Source organism: Chiloscyllium punctatum, chromosome 10, assembly GCF_047496795.1.
Source record: "Chiloscyllium punctatum isolate Juve2018m chromosome 10, sChiPun1.3, whole genome shotgun sequence".
Classification (NCBI taxonomy): domain Eukaryota; kingdom Metazoa; phylum Chordata; class Chondrichthyes; order Orectolobiformes; family Hemiscylliidae; genus Chiloscyllium; species Chiloscyllium punctatum.
The window spans coordinates 99,822,463-99,847,703 of record NC_092748.1 but is presented as its reverse complement, the minus strand read 5'-3'; the positions used below and the strand labels follow the sequence as shown (position 1 = coordinate 99,847,703).

At 41.3% G+C, this 25,241-nt stretch overlaps 1 protein-coding gene across 8 annotated transcripts in view; it reads left to right on the top strand.

The window, feature by feature from the left end:
- Positions 1-25,241, top strand: part of gli2a (GLI family zinc finger 2a) — a 400,256-nt gene that overhangs the window by 351,836 nt on the left and 23,179 nt on the right. For all 8 annotated transcript variants that reach the window (XM_072579873.1, XM_072579871.1, XM_072579867.1 and 5 more), the window contains one exon: positions 8,339-8,503. In XM_072579873.1, the coding sequence (XP_072435974.1) occupies positions 8,339-8,503 (165 nt within the window). The remainder of the gene's footprint in view (positions 1-8,338; positions 8,504-25,241) is intronic.

The window sequence follows — 25,241 nt, the reverse complement described above, 5'->3', positions numbered from 1 at the left end:
TGACCTGTTTGCAATGAAGTAGTGATGGTAGCCATTAAAAAAAAGAGCATTAGCTGTTATTTCAGTTACACAGTAGTAAGGACAATGAGTACAGAAACATTTGCCTGTGTTCAAACTCCCACTCATTTTCTTCTAAGGTGGAGAATCTCAGAAAATGGAACATTAAAAATGAAATTAATCATTTCAGTCTCAGCCAAGTCTGCTTAGTAACTTGATAGCATTTTTCAAGATCTTTCAGCAATATTATAAGACAATTTGGAGCAATTATAGCTCCAAAACAAACACTCCTTGAACCTCTTGTTAGAACTGTCTAACTGCCTTTAATATTCATTTTCGATGTGCCAATTCTTAACTTGATTGAACAGACATTGGAATGTCACGGGCTAATATCACCAGGAGGAATGTCTAGTCCACTGTTCCAGCTTTTCTGTTATTATCTTTTCCTGTTCTAAAGTAATTATTGTTTTGCAATAGTGAGTCAGGACAGACATCCTCAAATAGATCTGTGGAACATTTACATTGTCAAGCCCAAGGAAAGTGACATAGAAACAGAACAAATAGCAGCAGGAGTAGGTCCTTTGCGCTGCTGCATCATTTATTATGATAATTGTTGATCATCCAACTCAGTTCCCTCTTCCTGCTTTTCCCCCATATCCCTTTCACCTGAAATGCTATATCCAACTTATTGCTAAAATCATATAATGTTTTAGCCTCGTACATTTTCTGTGGTAGCAACTTTCACAGCTGAGCACTCTCTGGGTGAAGAAATCTTTCCTCATCTCAGTTCTAAATGATCTAATCCCCATCCTTAGACTGTGATCCTTGCTTCTGGATTCCCCATGTCATTGAGAATGTACATACTGCATCTACCTTGTCTATTCCTGGTAAAATTCCTCTAAACTCTAGAAAATGCAATCCTAACCAATTCAATTTCTCCTCATACATCAGTTCTACCATCCCAGGAGTCAGTTTGGTAAACATTTGCTGTTACTCCTTCCACAGCAAGAACATCTTTCCTCAGATAAGGATACCAAAACTGCACGCAGTATTCGAGATGTGGTCTAACCAATGTCCTGTAATATCACAGTAAGACATCCATGTTCCTTTACTCAAATCCTCTTGCTACAAAGGTCAGTATACTCTTTGCCTTCAGCACTGCCTGCTTACCTTTAGCAACTGGTGTTTGAGGGCATCCAAGGTCTGATTGCACATTCCCCTGTCTTGGTTTATAACCATGCAGGTAATAGTCTTCCTTCCCGTTACCCCTGCCAAAATGGATAGCCTCACTACATCTCCTTCCGACACTCAAATTAAATTAAATGGCACTTGTGCCTTTCTCCCTTTATTGACTCTTGTTCTGTCACATGGATTTTGTTGGTGAAAAGGAAGTAATCTGGATTTTAAGGGATGAGCTAACACCGTTCACATGAAAATGTGGGTTAATAATACGCTTTGATCTCTGATGGTCAAGTTCCACAGAGCTCTGTCAGTCCCGAGAATATGTCCTACCTGCAGTTGATTACTCTCTGACAGGATAGAACCATTTCCTTATAACCCTTAATGTAGTTAATGCCATCAGGGACGACAGTCCCTCACAGCCAAAGGATAGTTCAATCAGCAGCAGTGTTAAATTTTTTTTTCCTAAATATAGAAACAGTTAGAAATGTAGCGTCTTTAAGCAGAAAAGAAAAGGGTTTGACATCTTTCATGTAGATCTTTTGTTGGACTTTGTTGAAAGATTCCTACAGCAAAATATTAGAAAGCTTTACTTGGTTGCAATCTTTTCTCAGTTTTTTCTGGTATGTTATATATGGTGCAGTGAAGATTATACTCCCTCACTTTCTCGGTAACCCCCTCGAACTTTACAACCCTCTTCGCTTCTCTGATTCTCCCCGTTTTCCTAACCCATCATTCGGCACTGGTGTTTATCATCCCTCTCTCTCTCTGTCTCTCTCTTAATGACATTACTTGACACCTAGCTCTGCAACCAGTCCTCTAAAGCATTAATCATGCAATGTTTAAAATGGCGTGTAAATGCAAAGTGGAGATTATTTCATGTGCAAGTCTAAACTATGAGTATTAGCAGAACACTGGAGCAAAAAGCTTTAGTACAATCTGCCTGGGCACAATCCATTTAAGATTCTGTAGAGCAGTGAGGGTGAGACTGTTTGTTATCATCAGTCGTAGATGCCTTAGTATTGCATTAGGAGAGATCAACTTCTTCGACACAGGGAAGAATGCTCTTTTACCTTGAAAATGGAGAGCGTTGATAGTGGCAATTTGCCTGCACGACAGCATATGTTAGTCTTTCACAAATGACTCTAGAATATATGGTCTCTGTTGAATATATGTCCTTAGGTCACAAAAGCTGTTTTTCTGCTCTGATGTCTATACTTCTCCTTAAATAGAATGATGAATAAAAATGACAAGAAGCTGTAGCTCAAGGGACGCAATGCTATTGCACTTTAATTATTATTTCATGGAATTCAGATGCAGAAAGTAGAAGTGTAGTTATTTGTGTTAGGCAGCAAAAATGTTCACCACCTTACAGACTCTCTACTGGGATGACTGGATGCGCAAAGGTATCTTAAAACTGAAATCGCTTCTTCCGAAGTGTCTGGACTAGAAGATGTTTAAGCACTAATTCACTTGCTCAGCACAATGAACTTAATGTTTACCCATGGAGAAATTCGTAGCTAAGCATGCATTTCCCATCAGTGCCATTTCCACGCTCCTTCACCTGTAAATGCTCATGCAAGAGTCATTTTAAGAAAAACATACCTCTGTTGAGTTAGCAACTCAGTGGATTTCCATCCAGATGAATCCGAGAGAACAGTATCGTGCCAAAGTTAGAGGTTAATAGTAAAACACTTCTTATTAAGAGTGCTGGCCGGATTCAGAGAGATTGAAATTGTGCTCTGTGACAAAAGTAATTATTATGGCAAAACCATTAACCCACCTTGTTTAAATGGGTTTGCATTAATGGGTCGATTCAATCATTTCACCCCAGAAGGTCTAAAATGGAGAATATCTGACCTACATTATGGGCAGTACCAGAATGAGAAAGTGAATTACTCTCTCCCACCAGGGACTTGGAAGCACATTGTCTTGAGCCTGCCAGGAAGTAGAGATCAATTTCCTCCACCCACATTTAAACGACGAAAGGTTAGATGTAAATATCACTGTCTGTCCCACTAGGTCACTGGGGAATAGGGAGGAAAAAAGACCATGATAACAGGGGAACACCGCAACTTTCAAACGAGCAGATGATGTAATGAAAGAAACAAAATATTATAAACAAGTCTATCATTGGGGTGCTGACTCCAATCATTGGAAGCCTCGATAGTATTTGAATAGTGTATTTTTCTGCTGGATTGAACTGAATATGGAGCGAGCTGGAGTAGGAGTGCTATCCAGAAGATTGTTGTCAGCTTTTTGTAAACTATTGCTCACTGAGCCCCACTGATCGCTTTCCCTCCACCTAACACCCAGCCTCTCCAACATAAAACCACCAACACAATTGGACCCCACTTCCCCCACCCTGGGACCAAAAGAGCCTACATAAAATTACCCCTTCCTCACAATGGGATCCTGTGTCCCCCACAATTAGGCTACTGCTCTTCCCTCCTACCACTTTCACAGATGTACCCCTGTCCAAAGTCTACAAATTGACCCTTTGGCCCATGATTGGTACACTCCTCTCAAACTCCAGTCCCTCCACAGCTCTTCCCCAACCACTAGTACCTCCCCCCACACTCCAGCTCCCGTCAACGCTCTACCCCAACTATTCAATACCTCTCCCACACCCTTGCCCCTCCCCTACTTTATCACAACCATCCAACACCTCCTCCCACACTCCAGCCCCCCATCACTCTATCCCAACCATTGACACCTCCCCTCACACTCCAGTCCCTCCACCGCTCTACCCCAACCATCCGACACCACCTCCAACACTTCAGTCCCTCCGCTACTCTATCCCAACCATCCGACTCCTCCTCCCACACTTCAGTCCCTCCACCGCTCTACCCCAACCATCCGACACCACCTCCAACACTTCAGTCCCTCCACTACTCTATCCCAAACATCCGACACCTCCTCCCACACTCCAGCCACCTCCACAACCCTACCCCAACCATCAGACACCTCTTCCCACAATCGGGCTCCTTCCCCACACCCTCCATGATCTACATCTTTCCCCATGATGGGCCCTTCTCCTATGATCAGACAATTGTGATCCATCCTCCCTTACAACTGGGCTGTTCCCCCATGACCATATTCCTCCATCATTAAACCAGTCCCTTCCCCACAACTGGACCAACCCATCAGAAACTCTCCCTTATCCATAACCCTTCGTTGATCACAAGAGATACTGTTGCCTCCCCCCACCAAGGAACTGGACATGGATGGGCAACCACACCTCAGTACCACCCTGGTAAAACCAGTGAACTGCCTCAACAGTGCCCACAGCTTGCTGGCAGTATGTCTTTGATTCGGGGGCCCCATTTTGATGGAGCTCCAGTTCTCTAGCTTCTGGTGCACACTCTCAGAATGCCGTCTATTTTGAGCCCAAAAACTGGGCCAAAACAAACTCCCACCCCTGTGCCTTTTCAGCCCTTTATTTGTGTGTGTGAACCACTCATGCAGTTTACCCAGTGATGCCCAGATTCAGTTCAATGCCTCTGTGGCATGCTAAGCATTGTTAAATGAAAACTAATTACAGCCTTTTAAAAATAATTTTACTACTTAACTCATCCTGAAATAAGTGCACAAGCTCACTGGCCTTGTAGCCTGTTAATATAACTCAGCGATATAACAGTCTCACAAAAATATCAACATACTGAAATCCTGCAAGATTTGGAATGATTGTATGGGATTTCTTCCAAGAATCCATTGGAATGCTGCAGAAAGTTGGCAAGGATGTAACCTAGGATACCTTCCACTAGATAAAAAGCTTTGCAGAGAGACATGATGGAGCAACCTTCCAGATCTGCATCACTTATGAGGATTATGGCATATCACAGACTGATTTGTAATTGCCAGTTAAAAACAAATGCTTCCTACTTAAAAACATACCACTTTTGGAAAGTTTAGAAAGCAGTTGTTCCTTTCCCAGACTAATTTTTTTCTCTCCCTCAAAATCATCTTAATTGATTGATGAAAGTGCATCAAACATCAACTTCAAATGCCCAAAATTCAAAGGTACTCCAACAGTGAAACTCTTAACATGATAAAATCAGATTTTGTTGAGTGACTTGTGTGCAAGATCTTAAAACTAATACTTGAGATAAAATTTACTTTTGAAGCATTGCCAATGCTCATAGTTTAATTAACAATTTGTTGACGTTGCTGGGTTGATTTAGTATGAAGATAGGACACGCAAACGTCAGCATGACAGGAATAGGCCATTCAGCCCCTTGAGCCTGCTTTTCCATTTGGTTAGATCATGGCTGATATGATTGTGACCTCTACTTTCCTGTCAACTCCCTTTGACTCTCTTGTCAGTCAAATAACTATCGACCTGTGTCTTGAAAGGTTCAATGACATTACCTGCACTGCTGACTAGAGCAAAGAATTCCACAGAACCCTCTCTGACAGAGAAAAACATTCTGTTCATCTTTCTCTTAAAAGCAGTACCCTTTAATTTTATCCTAGTTCTTATCTCTCCCATAAAGGGTAGCATCCTTTCAGCATCCATCCAGTCAAGTCCCCTCAGGATCCTATATATATATATCACTAAGTCTGCAAAGGAACCAGCAAAGGACCCACGGGCCCATTAACCCTATCTGATTCTGCATTGTGTAATCAACAACAGCATCCTCTCCCTACTCCCATTGCCTCCCAACCCCGTTCCACCCAATAGTGGTGCAGCTTTGAAGGAAGACACCATCAGTTTACAAGTTTAGGAAGTTGAGAAAGAAAAAGGGAATATTGTTCCTCTTAATTATGCAGAACTGAAACAGTGTAAAATCACAAAGATGTGAGTGTCAATAATATTACCATGTTGAAATCTAGCTATTATCTTAACCCGTCTAATTTAAGTGTGACTGAACTCGTGAACAATCAAATAAATCTCAGTCCTGTGAATCATATTGAAGCCTGATTCACTCATCCGCTAATTTTCTTTATCCCTGTTTTACTTACAGTGTTTAATTTACTTCACTAAAATATCTGCTTTTATCAACATTATTTTATTTAATAAGAGCAGAAAATCCAGTATATAGCAGGTCATGAACAATTGGGAGGGTTAGGATGAGGAACCTCTTTGATAATTGTAAAAAGGGATCTCCAATCCAGAATATTAAGCTACTCTTCCTTATCAGAAGCTGCCCAAGTGTTCCTGGCCCAGTGTTTATTTCAGAATTGCAAGGCATACAATGTTTTTCTCTGTTTATTGTTTATTATTTTCTTCAGTTACCAGTTTAGAGCCAAGTGCCTTTTTAATGGTTCAACACCTTATTTTCGAGGGTGTTGAATTGTGAGATTGGGTTTGATGGATTGAAAACTACAATCTCTAAACCGCATTGTCTCTTTAATTCTCTTCAACACTGGATATAGATAATATTCTCAATCCACTGCCTCTTAATGCTCACAAGAGCTTGGAGAAAACCACTTCTTCTGGCAGCATCTATTTCCAATTGACTTTAGCAAATGAGAGGTTCTTCTCTCAATTCTCCAAATGAGGGCGCAGATTTATTTTTTTGACATTCGGTCCATTAACTCCAGAACTTTCCGAGAATGTCTTGGAACAGACGCTTCCATTCATGAAATACTCCCTCCCTGCAGTTCATGCTTGCTGTCAGCTAACTGCTGTCTGATGATGGATTCGGTCACAGCCTACTTCCCCGCAAATAATTGGTGTCAGATGTTAATGCCTGCAGCCTGGCATAAGTCATTTAGTTAGCCTCTGGCCTTGCAAACCAACTGAATCGAGAACAAGTACACCTTTTTTTTTCTCCGTGAGCTTCTACAGTTACGTTAGAAGAAAGATATTCCATTCAGGCTCTTTAACAATTAAGATTTGTACTGAATACTTACTCATAGGTTGCACTTAATTGTTTAATATCTGAAAAACTTAGTGCAATACATAAACTAGTGCATCCTGACAATCTTAATAAAGTTACTGGCTAATGAGGGAGAAAAGGTGCTAAAAGGTGGCGTAGGGTGATGCAGTTTGTGCATTGTTGAAGTCTTCCTCTCAACAGTATTGCAGAGGGGAAAGGTCATTTCGGAGGAGGTGGTGGGAGTGGGGCAGATGGGAGTATTCCAGAGTGAACTGCTGTTGGGCTGCTGTCTTATGTTGGCAGCAGCTTCTGGTTGGAGAGAACAGAGTTGAGAGATGTATCCTGGTCTTGATAGCAAGTCCTTCAGCCCCTAATGTATCAAGGGGGCCGACAGTGTGAAATGCTCTGCTCAGTGCAATAGAACTTTCTTGCCCAGTGACTCAACAAGAGCACACTTTTACCTTTGACAAGGTTTCACATGGTAAGCTAGTTAGTAAAGTTAGATAATTTGATATCCTGGGAGAGCTAGATAATTAGATAGAAAATTGGCTTGAAGTTAGGAGTCAGAGGGTGGTGGTAGAGGGTTGTTGTTCAGACTGGAGGCCTGTGATCAAGTGTACTGTGAGGATTGCTGCTAGATCTACTCACTAGGGTGGAGCATTGGAGGCTGAGGGGTGACCTTATAAAGGTTTATAAAATCATCAAGGGCATGGTTACGGTGAATAGCCAAGGTCTTTTTATAACTGTAGGGGAGTCAAAACTAGAGGCACTAGTTTCAGGGAGAGAGGGGAAAGATTGAAAAGGGACCTGAGGAGTAGCTTTTTCATGTAGAGGGTGGTGTGTGTATGGAATGAGCTGCCAGAGGAAGTGGTGGAGGCGGTTACAATTACAATATTTAAAAGACATTTGGATGGATACGTGAAAAGGAAGGGTTTAGAGGTATATGGGCCTGGCAAGTTGGACTAGGTCAGATTGGGATATCTGATTGGAGCAGACTAGTTAAATCAAAGGGTCTGTTTCTGTGCTTTATGAATTTATATAAATGGTTTGGAGGAGAATACAGGAGGTATCGTTAGTACATTTGTGGATGACACCAAAATTGGTGTTATGGTGGACACTGAAGCAGGTTATCTGAGAGTACAATGGGGTCTTGATCAACTGGGCCAGTGGGCTGAGGAATGGCAGATGGAGTTAATTTTGATAAATGCAAAGGTCTGTTTCCACACCACATGACTCTATGTGGTGTATAGTCCCAGACTTGTCTTCTAAATGTAATCCTTGCCCTCTCTCTCTCTCTCTCTCTTTTTCTCTCTCTCTGTCTTGCTCTCTTTCTCCAGTTTGAAGGCTGCAGCAAAGCTTATTCACGTCTCGAGAACTTGAAGACTCACCTGAGGTCCCACACTGGAGAGAAGCCGTACGTCTGTGAACATGAAGGCTGCAACAAAGCATTCTCCAATGCATCAGACCGAGCCAAACATCAGAATAGGACTCATTCCAATGAGGTATGGCAAAACTGACTGCATATCAATTTCACCCAAAGATCACAAAATTTCCCAGGCTATGAGAAGTGGAAGAAATTGTCTATTTTTTTTTCTCTTGGTCCTTAGTAGAACAAGATCTTGTACATGTAAGTTCAACATTGCTGTAGTTTTGCCCCAGCTTTTGCCAGATGTATTACAATAGAGGAACATAAACTAATCACAACCTCCGAACTTGTTAGATGCGTGTGGCAGGCCTGCTATTATTTGTAAGGAGTCAAAGCAGTTGAAGTACGAAAGAAGGGCAAATACCTACAACATGAATATTATTTTTCTCCTTCTAGGCACTGGCTAACTTGCTTTCATTTCCAGCAATTTTTGATTTCTTGCCAACTTCTCGCAGTTGATTTTATTGTTACTTGTAAACTTCAAATTTATACCTTTCTATAGCCTTTTTTTAACAGTGCTTCTGATGCTTGAACTCTAAATGCTCAAAACGCGGATTAAGAAATAGACTCCTCCCAGTCACTTCCATTTTCTCAACTTAGTTTCTTTATTCATTCATCGAAACCTTACTTAAAACAGGTATTATAATGGGTAACCTTTTTGGAACCTTTGAATAGGTTTCCCCAAAATTCAGAATGGTGTTCATTTTCCAAAAGACATTTGGAAATCCAAATGCACCATATCAACTGCATTGCCCTCATCAAACCTCTCTGATGTGTCGATCAAAAGACTCAATTAAACACAGGTTCGAGCGAAGATTTGTACCTCGGGTTGTGGATGTGACTGTAGGTTAACTCACCCAACTACCTGCTGGGTTGTCATGCACACATTTCATCAACATGCTAAGTAACATCATCAATGCACCTATGGCTTCACAGAAGCCACACCGACGATGTTACCGAGCATGGTGACGAATAGTTTGCATGACAACCCGTCAGCTCGGCAAGCTAACCTACAACCACAATTAAACACAGTTTACCTTCAGCAAATTCATGCCAGCTCTTCTCAGTTAATCCACACTTGTCCAAATGACCATTCACTTGTAAGAGCTACTTGAAGCATTTGCCAAATGAGCAGAGAGAAATTTTAACATCTGACTGAAAATCTGCATTACTATTTGATACTTCATGATTTGTTTTATGAAAGTAAATGTTATGAAGTGGAAATTTCTTCCACATTGTCGCTCTAACGTAAAGCATAAACAAGTTTGTTGCTAATTTAACCATCTTCCTGACAATGACTTCAGTGAGTTTTGAGAAGATTTATAGCTCAGGTTGAGGTTTTGGATGTAGGTTTGCTCGCTGAGCTGGAAGGTTCATTTCCAGACGTTTCGTCACCCTACTAGGTAACGTCTGCAGTGGGCCTTAAGCAAAGCACTGCTGAAAACTTCTGCTTTCTATTTGTATGTCTAGGCTTCTTTGGGTTGGCAATGCCATTTCCTGTAATGATGTTATTTCCTGTGTTGAAGTCACTTCCTGCTCCTTTCTCAGGGGTTGGTTGATGGGGTCTAACTCAATGTGTTTGTTGATAGATGACTTTAGTGTTGATGGTGAAAGACGATCATACCCAGAAAAACTGGAGGAATAAAAATGGAATGTTAGCCCATTGTAGAAAAGACTGATTCTCTGTTTGGTTTCCCATGATGGGCCATTTTTCTGCATTTATGTATATGATACTGTTACTTAACGAGACTGATCCATTTGTCCCAACTTCCCTGGAGTACCTATCTTTTCCATGTCCTTGCATTTGGATGTTTCCATTGCTCTGTTTACATCTTCCTGTGAACTCTAAGATCTTCTTAATTAAAACAGATTTTATATGTAACACAGTCTCCATCATGAGAATGCAGTTGACTCTGTGCCTGAAAGCATTGATCCAAAGAAAACCAGTTTTCTGTTGCCTAAGCCTTGGCTGAGTCTGGCCAGAGAATGACTGGGATAATACCTTGCAGAGGAATTTCTTTTTTGGGAGTGATCCCAAGGCAGAAGTCAGGGAAGTGTTGCCCTGTTTCCTGCAGGCCAGACCTTGCTACACTGCCTCAGTTGGAGAGTTAGCATTTCACGACTCCTTGATACCCTACTATATCTCTGTCCATGCTGTACAATTTCTTGCTTGTAAATGGATGGTATACTGTGAGCATCCCAATGCAAGAAACCACGGATGGCAGTTGTGTGCTTCTGTTTTGTGAACTTGAACAACATGTACTCCTGTTAGTTGTTTCCTGTTCAAGGAATGTATCAAACTCAAAAACAACTTATATTTAGCAGACTCTGGCAGTGTTTCTCTATCATTGCACACACTATTTGACCCAAGTTTCAAACAAGCATATTCTTCCTCTTAACCGTTACTCACATTGGAATATCAGGACGACTGAGAATCTTGCAGAGTTATAAGCTGTTGTTTCAGACATACAGAGGCCTGCAATTGACAATCTGGGATACTAGATTATTACTTGATTATGGTCGTATTAAATTGAGGACAAATTGTCAAAGATAAATGAGTGTTTTTGCTCTGCATGGAATGATGGTTAAAAATTCCATGGCATCTTTCCTGTTTCCCACCCAACAGCTGCTAGCCAGACAATGTCAACACCTGGTGACAGGAGACTGCCAGAAATATCTCTGAAAGAAATAAATAGTCCTCATTTACTATATGATGCACTGCATAGCGCACAAAAGCTTTGGTCAGCAGCTAAACAAAAGCTGGCTTAGAACCAGAAGATGAGAATAACATGGCATTGGAGGCCATTCAGTCCAGAGTCCTCCAAAACCAGAACAGCAGCAATCAGAATTTTGTTTAGTGGGAGTTACGTGCTGAGCTTTGTTCCATTGTGTTATGTAGATTAGACTCACAGAAGTTGAAAAATCTTTTTTCAACTGTCACGATAGAAATGGAATGGTGAAATAGTAGTGCATGAAGCTCTTTGGCCCTTGAGATCAGAATCTTCTTTTAAAATGAGGACTAACTCCACAGACAGCAATTGTGTGAAAATACAGGTTTGCCACACCAAGTACTGGGAAAGCAGCATTGATGTATGAAGAGGAACTGGACCGATTAATAATGTATTCACTGGATTTAGCATAATGAAGGGGAAATCTCATAGAAGATTACCGAATTCTCAGAGGACTAGACATGGCAAACACAGGAAGGGTGTTCTTGCTAGTTGGAGAATCCAGAACCAGGGATCACAGTCTAAGGATAGGATAGACCGTTTAGGTCAGGAGAAATGTCTTCAGCCAGAGAATGGTGAGCCTATGGAATTCTCTGCCACAGAAAGTGGTTAAGGTCAAAACATTGAAAGTTTTCAAGAAGGAATTAGATATAGTTCTTAGGACTAAAGAGTTCACTTAATGGTAAGGTCCTAAGGAGTGTTGCTGAACAAAGAGTGCAGGTTCATAGCTCCTTGAAAGTGGAGTCACAGGTAGATAGGATAGTGAAGAAGGTGTTTGGTATGCTTTCCTTTTTTGGTCAGAATATTGAGTCCAGGGGTTGGGAGGTCATATTGCAGTTGTACAGGACATTGGTTAGGCCACTATTGGAGTATTGCGTGCAATTTTGGTCTCCTTCCTATCGGAAAGATGTTGTGAAACTTGAAAGGATTCAGAAAAGATTTACAAGGATGTTGCCAGGGTTGGAGAATTTGAGCTATAGAGAGAGGCTGAACAGGCTGTTTTTCCTAGAGCGTTGGAGGTTGAGGGGTGACCTTATAGAGGTTTACAAAATTATGAGGGGCATGGATGGGATAAATAGACAGTCTTTTCCCTGGAGTGGGGGAGTCCAGAACTAGAGGACATAGGTTTAGCATGAGAGGAGAAAGATATAAAAGAGACCTAAGAGGCAATTATTTCACGGAGAGGGTGGTATGTGTATGGAATGAGCTGCCAGATGAAGTGGTGGAGGCTGGTACAATTGCAACATTTAAGAGGCATTTTGATGGGTATATGAATAGGAAGGGTTTGGGGGGATATGGGCCGGGTGCTGGCCGGTGGGACTAGATTGGGCTGGGATATCTGGTCGGCATGGACGGGTTGGATGGAAGGCTCTGTTTCCATGCTGTACATCTCTATGACTCTATGACCAAAAGTATCAAAGGGTATGGAGAGAAAGGGGGAACAGGGTACTGGGTTGGATGATCAGTCATGATCATGTTGAATGGTGCAATAAACTTGAAGGGCTGAATGGCCTACAATTGCTTCAATTTTCTGTTTCTATGTATATTCATGAGCCAATGATAGGATGGGGTGGCGAGCAAAGGAGAGAGTGTAAATGTCTTATTCACAGTAGATTGATTCCCTGCATTTGGAAAATGAAGATGAAAGAATCAGAATCGAAAAGGCAGAACAAATGGTGACAATCTAACGTAGAAATCTGAAAGCACCTGCCTCACTGGAAATCACTGGGCAGTGAAGTAGGTTATCGTGGATTACAAATCTTGATCAGTGGAGCTAATGGTTTGAGGAATGACAGATGTTGTCTCATTTGGTAAAACAAACAAGGGCAGGACCTATACAAGGAAAAGTCAGGCCTTGGGTAGTGTTGCAGAACAGGAAGACCTCGGGGTTCAGGTACATAATTCTTTGAAGTTTGCATCACATATAGGCAGGAAAGTTAAGCAGATGTTGTCTTCATTGTTCAGATTTTTGAGTATAGGAATTGGGGCATTATGTTGAGGTTGTACAAGAGGCCTCTGCTTCAATAGTGTGTCCATTTCTGGTCGCCCTGTTATAGGAAAGATATTATTATACTGGAGAGGATTCAGAAGAGATTTACCACGATGTTGATGGGAATGAAGGGTTTGAATTTTAAGGATAGACTGGGACTTCTTTCACTGGAGCATGGGAGGTTGAGGGGTGACCTTATAGAGGTTTATAAAATCATGAGGTGTATAGGTAAGGTGAATGATTGGTGACTTTTCCCTAGGGAGTGGGATTTCAAAACGAGAGGATATACTTTTAAAGTGAGAGAAGAAAGATTTTAAAAAGATATGAGCAATTTTTTTAACACAGAGTAGTTCGTGTGTGGAATGTACTTCCAGAGGAAGTGGTGGGTGAGGGTACAGTTACAATGTTTAAAAGACATTTAGATAAGTACATGAATAAATATTTGGAGGGATATGGGCCAGGCGCAAACAGGTGGGACTAGTTTAGTTTGGAATTATAGTGGGCATGGACTGGTTGGACCAAAGGGTGTGTTTCCGTGCTCTATGCTCAAAATGTTAACCTCACTTTCTCTGTCAAATGCTAATCTGCTGTGTATTTCCAGGACTTCTTCAATTGTGATTATATTGAAAGATATTGTTTGGCAAATGATCCTTACTGTTGTGAAATATATGAAAGGCAGAAATAATAAAAGTTAGTTAGTACAAGTAGATGTGTTTACATGAACTCCCATGAATTTAAAGACTATTAATTGAAATTACTAGATGATTTCTTTTTCTGGGTGGTTGCAAAAGGTAACTTTTGAATTTTTTCAGTTAATAGTAAGCTGTGTACATAATCCAGAAGGAAGGTTTTTTTTGGGTGTGGGAGGGTTGGAAATTAAGCAATATTTTCAAAATTACATAATTGCTGCCATCCATCCTTCACCACCAACCACCCCCTGAAAGTTTTTATTAATGCCAGAGAGGGAAGAAGCCAGCAGTGCATAGTACAATATTTTATTCAGCCCTGCAGCCAATGTAGAGGGCCAAGAACATCCAGCTGAAGGCACTAATTTGGGAACTTTGTCAGCATGGCTACTTAAAAACCAATCAGTGAAATGAATTACATTGTTGTACATTCTAGTGTTAGGTTTTATACTGAGTAAGATGGTAGTTTAGCATAAGAATTAAGAGCTGAGAATTTTGTTTTGCTTCTCAAAAGTCTAGTTAAAATAACTTTGTAATGGGTTGGTTTTAATGATCTGATGGGAGGGTAGCAATTTTTTTTCTTCTGGGTTAGTTCTAGGATTCCTGTACCGTGTGTTGATTAAAACCCACTAAATTGTAGCTTTTCAATATTTGTTCAACTGAGCTGCTGTTTGAAGTTTGTTGCCAATGTGCAATTTGTGTATAGCAGTTGCAACCTCTTGATAAATGTAAACTAACAGTAAACAAGCCTGCAGTTTGTGGAATTCAGTGTTCAGATTGCTTTAAATAGGAGACATTTGCTTCAAGCTGAAGATCCTAGTATGTGATCAAGACCTTTCCACACTTCACAGTATAATCCTGAAAAGCAGTTACATCTAATTACATTACCCAATGCTTTAAAGTTGCTATTACAGTGAAAATGGCCTGTTCATCGTACTAGGTTTACTTAAAGGATAATTATGGAACCAGGACTCCAAGGGTTAAATTATGTACAAATGTTACACAAACTAGGGTAACTAAGACTGGAAATGTTGAAAATACTCAGAAAATGTAGCAGCATCTGGGGAGAGAGGGACAGAATTAGGATTTCAGGCTGTTGACTGTTCATGAGGACTGAAAGTGACAAACAGTGATCAATGTGAAATGTTAACTCTGTTTCAGTCTTCATGGACGCTGTGTGCTGCTAGATCTGCTGTTTCCAGAGTTCAGTTGTTTTATTTCAGATTCTGATTTAGAAGCAGTATTTTGCTCCTGTAATTCCTGGCATTTTGATCGTTAACGTCTGATTTGATTGAATGATAATGAAACAAATAGGGTACATTTGGAGAAACTATTATCGCTGAGTGGGGAGTTTAGGACGAAGACACGGTCTAAATTTTAGGAATGAAATTAGTAAGTGCTTCTGCACGTAAAGAGCAAATTTTTCTGAAACAGGGAGAGGTGTCTAGAGTAACTTATGTCGCTGCTGTGCCTTGAAACCCTGACGTAATGTTGACCTGTGCACTTCTGTGGGACATACGCAAGAGATTTACATTCCTGATTGCTGGAGTTATCCTGCCCAGACCACCTCTACATTTCTCTCCAAGCCATTCACCTTTCTGATGTAGTAATATATTGCCGTTCCGTCACTGCCGTTGAATCAAATCCTCAAATCCCCTCCAGTTACAGCACAGTGGGTGGCCCTACACCCCAAGGACTGCAACAATTCAAGGCGGGAGCACATTACCGCCTCCAGAACGATTAGGGATGGACAATAAATACCGTCCGAGCCAATAACACCCACATCTTTTAAAATTGAAAATAAATTGACACCAAGTCCTTTAAGGAGGTACCAGGACAGGCGACCAAATATTTAAGCATCGAGTTTAAGAGCAGTGGGCATGATGCTGTAATTGTATAAAATGTTTATTAGACAAAGGCTGGAGTATTGTGTGGAGTTTTGGAATCCACAGTATAGGACAGACATGATTGTACTGGAAAAGGTGCAGAGGAGATTTATCAGGATGCTGCCTGGGCTGGAGAGCTTCAGTTATGAAGAGAGATTGGATAGACTTAGAGCAGAGGAAGTTGAGAGGGGATATGATTGAGATATATAAAATTATGATGGGCAAAGACAAGAAGAAACCTTTTCCCTTGGTGGCAGGGAAAATAGCCAGGAGCATAGATTCAAGATAAGGGACACAGGTTTAGAGGAGATCTGAGGAAAAACGTTTCACCCAGAGGGAGTCTGGAACTCATGACCTTTAAAAGCAGAAACCTTCATGACGTTTAAGAAGTTTTTAGGTATGCACTTGCAATGCAAAGGCACACGAGGCTTTGGGTAAAGTGCTGAAAAATGGGATTAGAATAGTTAGATGTTTGGTTTTGAACTGTGGAGACTCAATGGGCCGAAGGACCTTCTTCTGGGCTGTTGATCTCCTTGAGCTGATGATTTAGTCAAAGAGGTTGATTTTAAGGAACAGTCAAAAGGGGGAAAGGTTTTGGGAGGGAATTCCAAATTTCAGGCCAGTGTATGTATGATTAACATTAGGACACTCCCCACACTCACCTGGAAGATGCAATGGTGTTCACTACCTCCCTTTCCCAACAGACCTTCTGAAATTTGTGGCTCCTGTCCAGCCATGCTGGAAAAGTCAACATTGCCAAGAATTGTCAGAGCATCTCCATGTGGTGGAATGGAGGGAGAGGTTAAACACTGTTAACGATAAAGAAGGCAGGTGAACATTGTCATCGTAAGAGAGGAGAGGTGAATACTCTCAGGAAGTGAGAAAGGGGAGGTGAGCATTGTCAGTGTTGGGGGTAAATACTGTTGTGGGCTCAAGGCGGCTGTGGGATGAGTCAATGGGATGAGGCTGTGCACCAAAGACTGATCTTAAGGGTCAGTTCATGACTGGAATTATGTCTGATAATTTGGTAAAGACTCCAGCATAGAGTGATATCTGGGCAGATTAAAGACAATCAGTGCCACACTTACCCTCTCCAACACTGACTGCAAGTGCAGTTGAGATTTGGAGATCTCTTCTGTAAATAGTAGTTGAAAACAATACTTATTTTTAAAGCTAACATTGACAGATATATTTTGTTAATTGAACATATCATGGAACATGGGCAAGAGATGGCAATATGTAGCTGGATCTCAGATCAGACCTGGCATCCCTGAAAAGCAGAATTATACTTGAAGTGCAGAGTGGTTTCCTATTGGGTCTACTCTCCTATTTTCACCCTCAAATGTCCCCACATTTCCTAGAAATCTTATAGTATGATTGTAGTACTCGATACTTGGTAGTACTGGGGGCTGGTTTGCTCAAATGGCTGGGTACCTGGTTTGTAATGCAGAGTGATACCAATTGCATGGGTTCAGTTCCCATATTGGCTGTGAACTGGAGTGCTATCTAATGACCCTATGGGTGGATGGCAACTTCATTTTTACTCAGTAGCATGCCCAACCAGCAGATGATGTGTACACTGTCAGTTAGTATGTGACTGAAAGCAGGACAGAATACATCACAGTTGAAAACTCAATAAATAGGAGGAATAGACTATTTGGCCTGTCGGGCTTGTTTAGGGTAAGTGATGGTACAGAGGTAGTGTTACTGGACTTGTAATCCAGAGTCTTAGGTTAATATTCTGAGGATCCCAACATGGTAAATGACAAAACTTGAATTAAAATCTAAGCTATTAACAACCATGTTTGTCGTCAATGCTCATCTGTTTCACTAATATTCTTTAAGGAAGGAACTCTCAACCTTATGTAATCTGGCTTACATGTGACTCCACACCGACAGCAGTGTCCCTGGGACAAAATTCTGGTGGTCCCCTCCTCATAGCATTGTGGGTATACCTTCAGCATGTTGACTGCAACAGTTCAGTAAAGCAGCTCACCATAACTTTCTCAAGAGCAGTTCGGAGTTGGAAATAAAGGCTGGCCCAGTCAGCAATTCACATGAACAACTGAAACAAAAATATCATGGCTGATCTTTGGCTTCAATTTCCTGCCCGATCTTCATATCACTTAATGCCCTGAGAGACCACACATCAGTCTCTGTAAGTCTGAAGTATATTCAGTGATGGAGCATGTAAAATGTTATGAGGTTGAGGATTCCAAGGGCCTAGAACTTTCCCAGTGAAGAAGTTACACATCACCTCAGTCCCTCATCCCAACACTGCTCCCCTGTCAATGTTAACTCTACCAAACCCCTTCAGAATTTTGTATGGTATTGAATGAGACCACATTTCATTTGTCTGAAAAGCAGAGACAATCGATTCAATTCACATAGAATAACTCTCTCATTACAAGAACCAATCAATGAACCTTGGCTATATTGTTATCATTGCAATTCGACTTTCCCTAATTGTGAAACCCAATAGAGAATACAATATTCCAGGTATCTTATCTAAATCCTGCACAAGTACATCTAGACTTTATTTCGGTATTCCAATTCCTTAGCAATAAATACCAACATTTGATCTCCTAGGTGTTCGCTGTAGTTGGTCCTGCTCTACCTACACAGATACTTCTTTCAGCAGCAATGCCTATATAGCAGTTGGGAGTGGAACACTGTCTAATCTGTCTCTCTCTCTCCTTTGTCCTTGGCCACTGAAGCCAGTTGCAGTGCTCCTGCCATCACTGCAGGCAAGATCAACACAGTCCAGGGGTTGAATTTGGGACGTATTTCAGCGATTACTTTGAGTAGTTAAAAATGCACAATCGTGCTTTCTTTTCACTTACCTCAACTAAAGAGTGTTTCAAAAGAATGAGCTCTCATTATAGCTTACATATATGTTTGCTATTATGATGGTCTACTGATATTTGCTAAATTAATCTGCACGAGAGTGAAGATTGCATCAACATACCACAATGAATGTGCAAGATTACTAATTTTGCTGGAATTTATTGTATAAATGCTGGTCTATTTTTGTAAATCTAAACATATAAAAAGCCTCAGATGGGAGCTGGTTTGAACTCAAAGTGGCCATCCAATAAAGTGACTTTTGGAGTTTAGCGTTTATTATTTTCTTCCTGTTTCTAGGTGTCCCCATACTTTTATGGCCAAGTCTAGCCTGAGAAAGTATGTAGAGAGCCAAATTCCAGACCTCTGGTTTCATTGGCAGATTTATTAGCTGACTTCATGTAGGTGGTAAAGAGGAAATTCTTCTTCTGATTACTCCCCCTTATGGAAAAATGATCCAGCTCTTAAGGATGGCACGGTGGCACAGTGGTTAGCACTGCTGCCTCACAGCACCAGAGACCTACGTTCAATTCCCACCTCAGGCAACTGGCTGTGTGGAGTTTGCACATTCTCCCCGTGTCTGCGTGGGTTTCCTCCGGGTGCTCCGGTTTCCTCCCACAGTCCAAAAATGTGCAGGTCAGGTGAATTGGCCATGCTAAATTGCCCATAGTGTTAGGTGAAAGGCTAAATGTAGGGGAATAGGTCTGGGTGGGTTGCTCTTTGGAGGGTTGGTGTGGACTTGTTTTGACATTGTAAGTAATCTAATCTAAGTTAATGTTCATGCTGCCACCCTTTCGAAAGCTTGGGGAGGTGGACAAGTGCCTAATGAAATAGCTGCTGCCCAGCATCAAAATATGTCAGTCAAAACAATTAATGCTGCTGGTTTGGAACCATGCTATTCTGTTTGCTGCCTACCCAATGTCCTCTTTGGGCCCCAGTTCCAGAGGTCATCCACTGCAGTTCAGCTTCTGTTATGATAGCTCAGATTAAATGCAGAAGGACAACCTGTTGCAGTAATTGTAATGAGGTCAGCCAGGCAGCCCTCATAGCATATGAGTTCCCTGCTAATCTGGTCCAATCAGGAGCCCTGGCTGTCAGATACGAACAGGAGTGTCAGACATCCTGTTCACTCTGAGAGCTGGCTCTGACGGAGCTGGATCAGTGTCAAGGACTCTCCCCGTGTAAATAAAGGGTATCTTTGTGACAGGACACCAGCCTCTGTAGAGTTATTTCACCTGTTCTCAAACTAAAGTGCTAGTGCATTGAGTTTGTGGCCACAGGATCAAATCTGGTAACAGAGAACAAAGCTGTGCTGCAGTTTCCTTTTCACAAGTTAATTCCCAGTTATTTGCAGTTCATTTACAAAAAGGTCTGTCATCTTCACGCAGATGTGACTGTGAGGAGCAGAAAGCAAAAACTATCAGAAGAGCCGTGAAAGATTTTTCTTGCAATGAAGTTGGTCATATATTGCAAATGAATGTGCAGCAAGTAATAAAAAAAACTGCACAAGACAGTTGGTCTTGAGCGTAGTGACCTTTTGAAGATCCTTGCAACATTAAACCGCAACAACCCAGGAATGCTTTCTGTACAACAGCTGGGAGAGAATGCCTCTTGCTCTCGCACGCTCTGCAGAAATAAATTATAGACTAACCGGTTGAACTAATTTTCAGTTCGATAGCCTGTTGTAGCTGTGCAAAGTGTGCTTATAATTCACTCCACTTCATAGTATCCTAAAATGGCAATCTGGATCCAGTATATGTTATCAGATCTTAATTCACATGTTTAATGTGATCTCATGTTAAACTCAGGTAGGCATTCTAGTGCTGGCTTGGGGGATATCGGATGACAGGAACAGAGCAGTAACATGATTTCCCCAATTCGCCAATTCTTTTTCACGTGACATTCCAGTTCTCACCAGAGTTGAAATGCTGGGAAGCCTTATAAATACCAATGTGTTCTTTAGGGTAAAAGATATCTGATAGAAATACTCAGTAGGTTGGGCAACATCCATGGAGAGAGTTAATGTTTCAGATCATGGTCTTTTAACAGAACTATCAGCCATGATTGAATAGTGGAGTAGACTTGATGGGCTGAATGGCCTAACTTCTGTGTCTTATGGTCGTACGGAAAACGTCAGTGACATTTTATTCGTTGATGGGATGTAGTTGTCACTGGCAAGACCACTTAATGCCGTCCAACCCTAATTGCTCTTGAAATATATATAGAACATGGAACATTACAGCGCAGTACAGGCCCTTCGGCACTCGATGTTGCGCCGACCTGTCATACCAATCTGAAGCCCATCTAACCTACACTATTCCATGTACGTCCATATGCTTGTCCAATGACGACTTAAATGTACTTAAAGTTGGCGAATCTACTTCCGTTGCAGGCAAAGCATTCTATACCCTTACTACTCTCTGAGTAAAGAAACTACCTCTGACATCTGTCCTGTATCTATCACCCCTCAATTTAAAGCTATGCCCCCTCGTGCTCACCGTCACCATTCATGGAAAAAGGCACTCCCTGTCCACCCTATCTAACCCTCTGATTATCTTATATGTCTCTATTAAGTCACCTCTCAACCTTCTTCTCTCTAACGAAAACAGCCTCAAGTCCCTCAGCCTTTCCTCATGAGACCTTCCATCCATACCAGGCAACATCGTAGTAAGTCTCCTCTGCACCCTTTCCAAAGCTTCCACATCCTTCTTATAATGCGGTGACCAGAACTGTACACAATACTCCAAGTGCAGCCGCACCAGAGTTTTGTACAGCTGTAGCATAACCTCATGGTTCCGGAACTCGATCCTTCTATTAATAAAAGCTAAAACTCTGTATGCCTTCTTAACAACCCTGTCAACATGGGTGGCAACTTTCAAGGATCTGTGTACCTGGACACCGAGATCTCTCTGCTCATCTAAACTACCAAGAATCTTTCCATTAGCCCAGTACTTTGCATTCTGGTTACTCCGACCAAAGTGAATCACCTCACACTTGTCCGCATTAAACTCCATTTGCCACCTCTCAGCCCAGCTCTGCAGCTTATCTATGTCTCTCTGTAACCTACAACATCCTTCGTCACTATCCACAACTCCACCGACCTTACTGCCGTCTGCAAATTTACTAACCCAACCTTCTACGCCCTCATCCAGGTCGTTTATAAAAATGACGAACAGCAGTGGACCCAACACTGACCCTTGCGGTACAGCACTGGTAACTGGACTCCAGGATGAACATTTCCCATCAACCACCACCCTCTGTCTTCTTTCAGCAAGCCAATTGCTGATCCAAACTGCTATATCTACCACAATCCCATTCCTCTGCATTTTGTACAATAGCCTACTATGGGGAACCTTATCGAACGCCTTGCTGAAATCCATATACACCACATCAACCAGTTTACTCTCATCTACCTGCGTGGTCACCTTCTCACTTTATTTTCAGACTAGATATCAATTATTACACTCAGAGCTGTCACCCAGTGATAGCAAAGATTAACATTGGGCAATAACATTGGGCAATAACTCTGTGTGGAGTTTGCACATTCTCCCCGTGTCTGCGTGGGTTTCCTCCGGATGCTCCGGTTTCCTCCCACAATCCAAAAATGTGCAAGTTAGGTGATTTGCTAAATTGCCTGTAGTGTTAGGTGAAGGGGTAAATGTAGGGGAATGGGTCTGACTGGGTTGCACTTCGGCGGGTCGGTGTGGACTTGTTGGGCCGAAGGGCCTGTTTCCACACTGTAAGTAATCTAAAAAAAAATGAAACTGGTTTTCAGTGTCACGTTTAGAAATGGATCAGTTCAAGCAATTGAGTTTAACAGTAAACATGGACTGGTCATGATCCAGAAAGCCTTGACACTGTTTTCTTAAAAACAGCTGATGTAAATATATTGGACTAAAATTTTAAATCAAAACCAATCTAATTCATATCATTTTTATTTCAGTTACTTATTGGTAGATGAGTTTTGATCATTTCAGCCATTGCTGCATTTAAAGCAAACCACTTATGAGGGAAGGAAATAAATTGGTACTTTTTTTTCCTTTGGCTTATATTCCAGTCTTCGGTCAGCTTCCAATGGCTTTCAGTCCTGCAGTCTGTTACCCACATGTTCAGAGCTACAATCCAAACATTCCTAGCTCATCGGCTGTAATTGCCATCATCAAGGGGTAGTTGTTTTTTTTTAAACTGCTTGGATAAGAAGCATTCACTTCCAAAATATCTCTCAGAGTGTTTGAGCTTTATGAGCCTTGCAGAAGTAATAACGTGTTTTTCTATCGTCTGTCTGCCTCTCTCGCATTCTGTCCTCTTCTGTCCGATTACAGTCACATTGTTTGCTGTTTTTGAAAAGATTATTTTGTGAGGGCTGATAGGCCTTAATTTGTATGCCATAAAACTGACAGGACATGTGTAAGCTGTTCATTTCTATAATGAAGGCACTTAAGAGCCAGTAAAGTTCTGGGAGCTGTGTAGCCATAACGTGTTAGCAGATGTTGTCACAGGCGTAAGATGCAAGGTCAGGAGGAAGACTGCTTGGACTTGAATCAAGGCAAGATAACACTCCCTGCTCAGGGATTGAAATTAGGTGTGTGAATCTCAAGTATCACTGGAAAGAAATAAAGTTTCACATCAATATAGCACCTTTCATGGTTTTGGGCTCTTTATTGCCAATGAAGTACTTTTGAAGCATAATCACTGTTGCAATGTAGAAAATCCAGCAACCAGTTCATACCCAGTGCAATTCCATAAACATTTTTAATCATCAGATAATCTTTCGAGTGGTGCTAGGTGAGGAATAAATATTGACCAGAGCACCAGGAATAACTCTCAACCCTTCCTTTGAAATTATGCATGGAATCACTTGTACTCATTTGGGTTAGCAGATGGGACCTCAGTGTAAAGTGTCACCTAAAAGGCAGCACAGTCAACATTGTAGCACTCTCTAAATATTATAGTGGAGATTCAACAAGGATTTGTGTGTTCAAATTTCTGGAGTTGTTTGATTCAAACCCAAAACTTCCTGACTCAGGTGCAAATGTAAAGCCAACTATCTCCAAGATACACTGCAGAAATTCACCAAAGCCCTTTAGACAGCACCTTCCAAAACTAAGATCACTTCCAAAACTAAGACAACTTCCATCTAGAAGCACAAGGGCAGTAGATACAAATGAACACCATCAGCAACAAGATCCCCTGCAAGCCACTCACCATTCTGACTTACAAACATATGGCCATTCTTGCACTGTGGTGGGTCATATTTCTGGAATTTTCCACCTAAGGCATTATGGGTCAACCCACAGCATGTGGACTACAGTGTTCAAAAAGGCAGCTCACCACCAACTTCTCAAGGGCAACTAGGGACGGGCAATAAACGCTGGCCAACCACATCCCACAAGTGAATATAAAAGAAAACTGAATTATAGCAAAATCTCTGAGTTTGGTAATTAAAATATGTCCATTTGTAAGTAGTTGCCTTTAGTCTTAGGAAGGCCAATGTTAAATGTTACAGTTAAGTTGAGTATTTATTAATGTCATTGTTGTCAAAAATATTTTTTGAAAATAATTTGTGTACTTTAGCTTTCCAAAATGTTTCCAGAAATTAATTTTGAGGAAAACTTACAAATGATATTTTCTCAAAATGTCTGTTAGTAATCTTTTAGCCTTAAAGTGTAATCTTGCTGTGTTAAAGTCCTTTAGCAATAATGAACTGCTCACATCAGTGGCACTTTGCCATGTTCATAATACTGTCATATTAACTGATCCTGCACAGAATATGTATGACCAGTGATCTGAGATCATAACAAAATGTATGGGACAGCTATTTGGACTATTGAATGAAGGTACTGTTTGTTCTCTCATAGTCAGCATCCACCCCATTTAATCTCCTAACAAAAATCTCAAATCAAGCATAACCCAAAGTACGTCTTACTGTGACCCGATGCCTTCCTTGGCTAGTATTTCTATGACAGTCTCTTTAAAAACCATTATGTTCCACATAACACACAGTTATTTCTGGCTCTACTTATTAATTTTTCTTGTATCTCACAGAAACATGGAAAATAGGAGGAGGAGTAGGCCATTTAACCCCTCAAGCCTACTCTGCCATTCAGTATGACCATAGCTGATCATATCATTTCTAATTAGGTGTTTATGCAGATCTTTTTGAAAATGTTGGATTGAGATGCTACTAGCTTCCTTTGCGCTTGCTCCACATTTCTGGTACATTGTGAAGCAGTACAATGTATCGGATGTGATATAGTGTGCTTGAAGTTTTTTAATTGTAGACCTGTGTCCTCTAGCTTCATACGCCCAACCCATGCCACACTGCTTAAATCTATCTACTAAGTCTCTAAGCACCTTAAAGTCCTGTGGCAGAATTTTACCATCCCCCATCAGTTGGAAGACTTTACAGATTGTACTTCTTGCCACCTGTGGCCATTTTAAGGGGCTGGAGGTATTAATTAAGGAATAGAGCAGCCTATCTTTACCCCAGCTGAAGGCCTTAAGGAGGCAGCAGTTTATAGATTTGGTGGGAGTAAATTAGAGAATGAGGGGTGGGGGTGGAAGGTCATCAGGGTAGCTTGCCTGGGCTGAAGGCTAGAGGATGGGTGGAGAAGGTGGGATTTGCCTCCCACACAGGCCATGTTTTGTGATCTGGGCCACCCACCTCTCCATCACATCA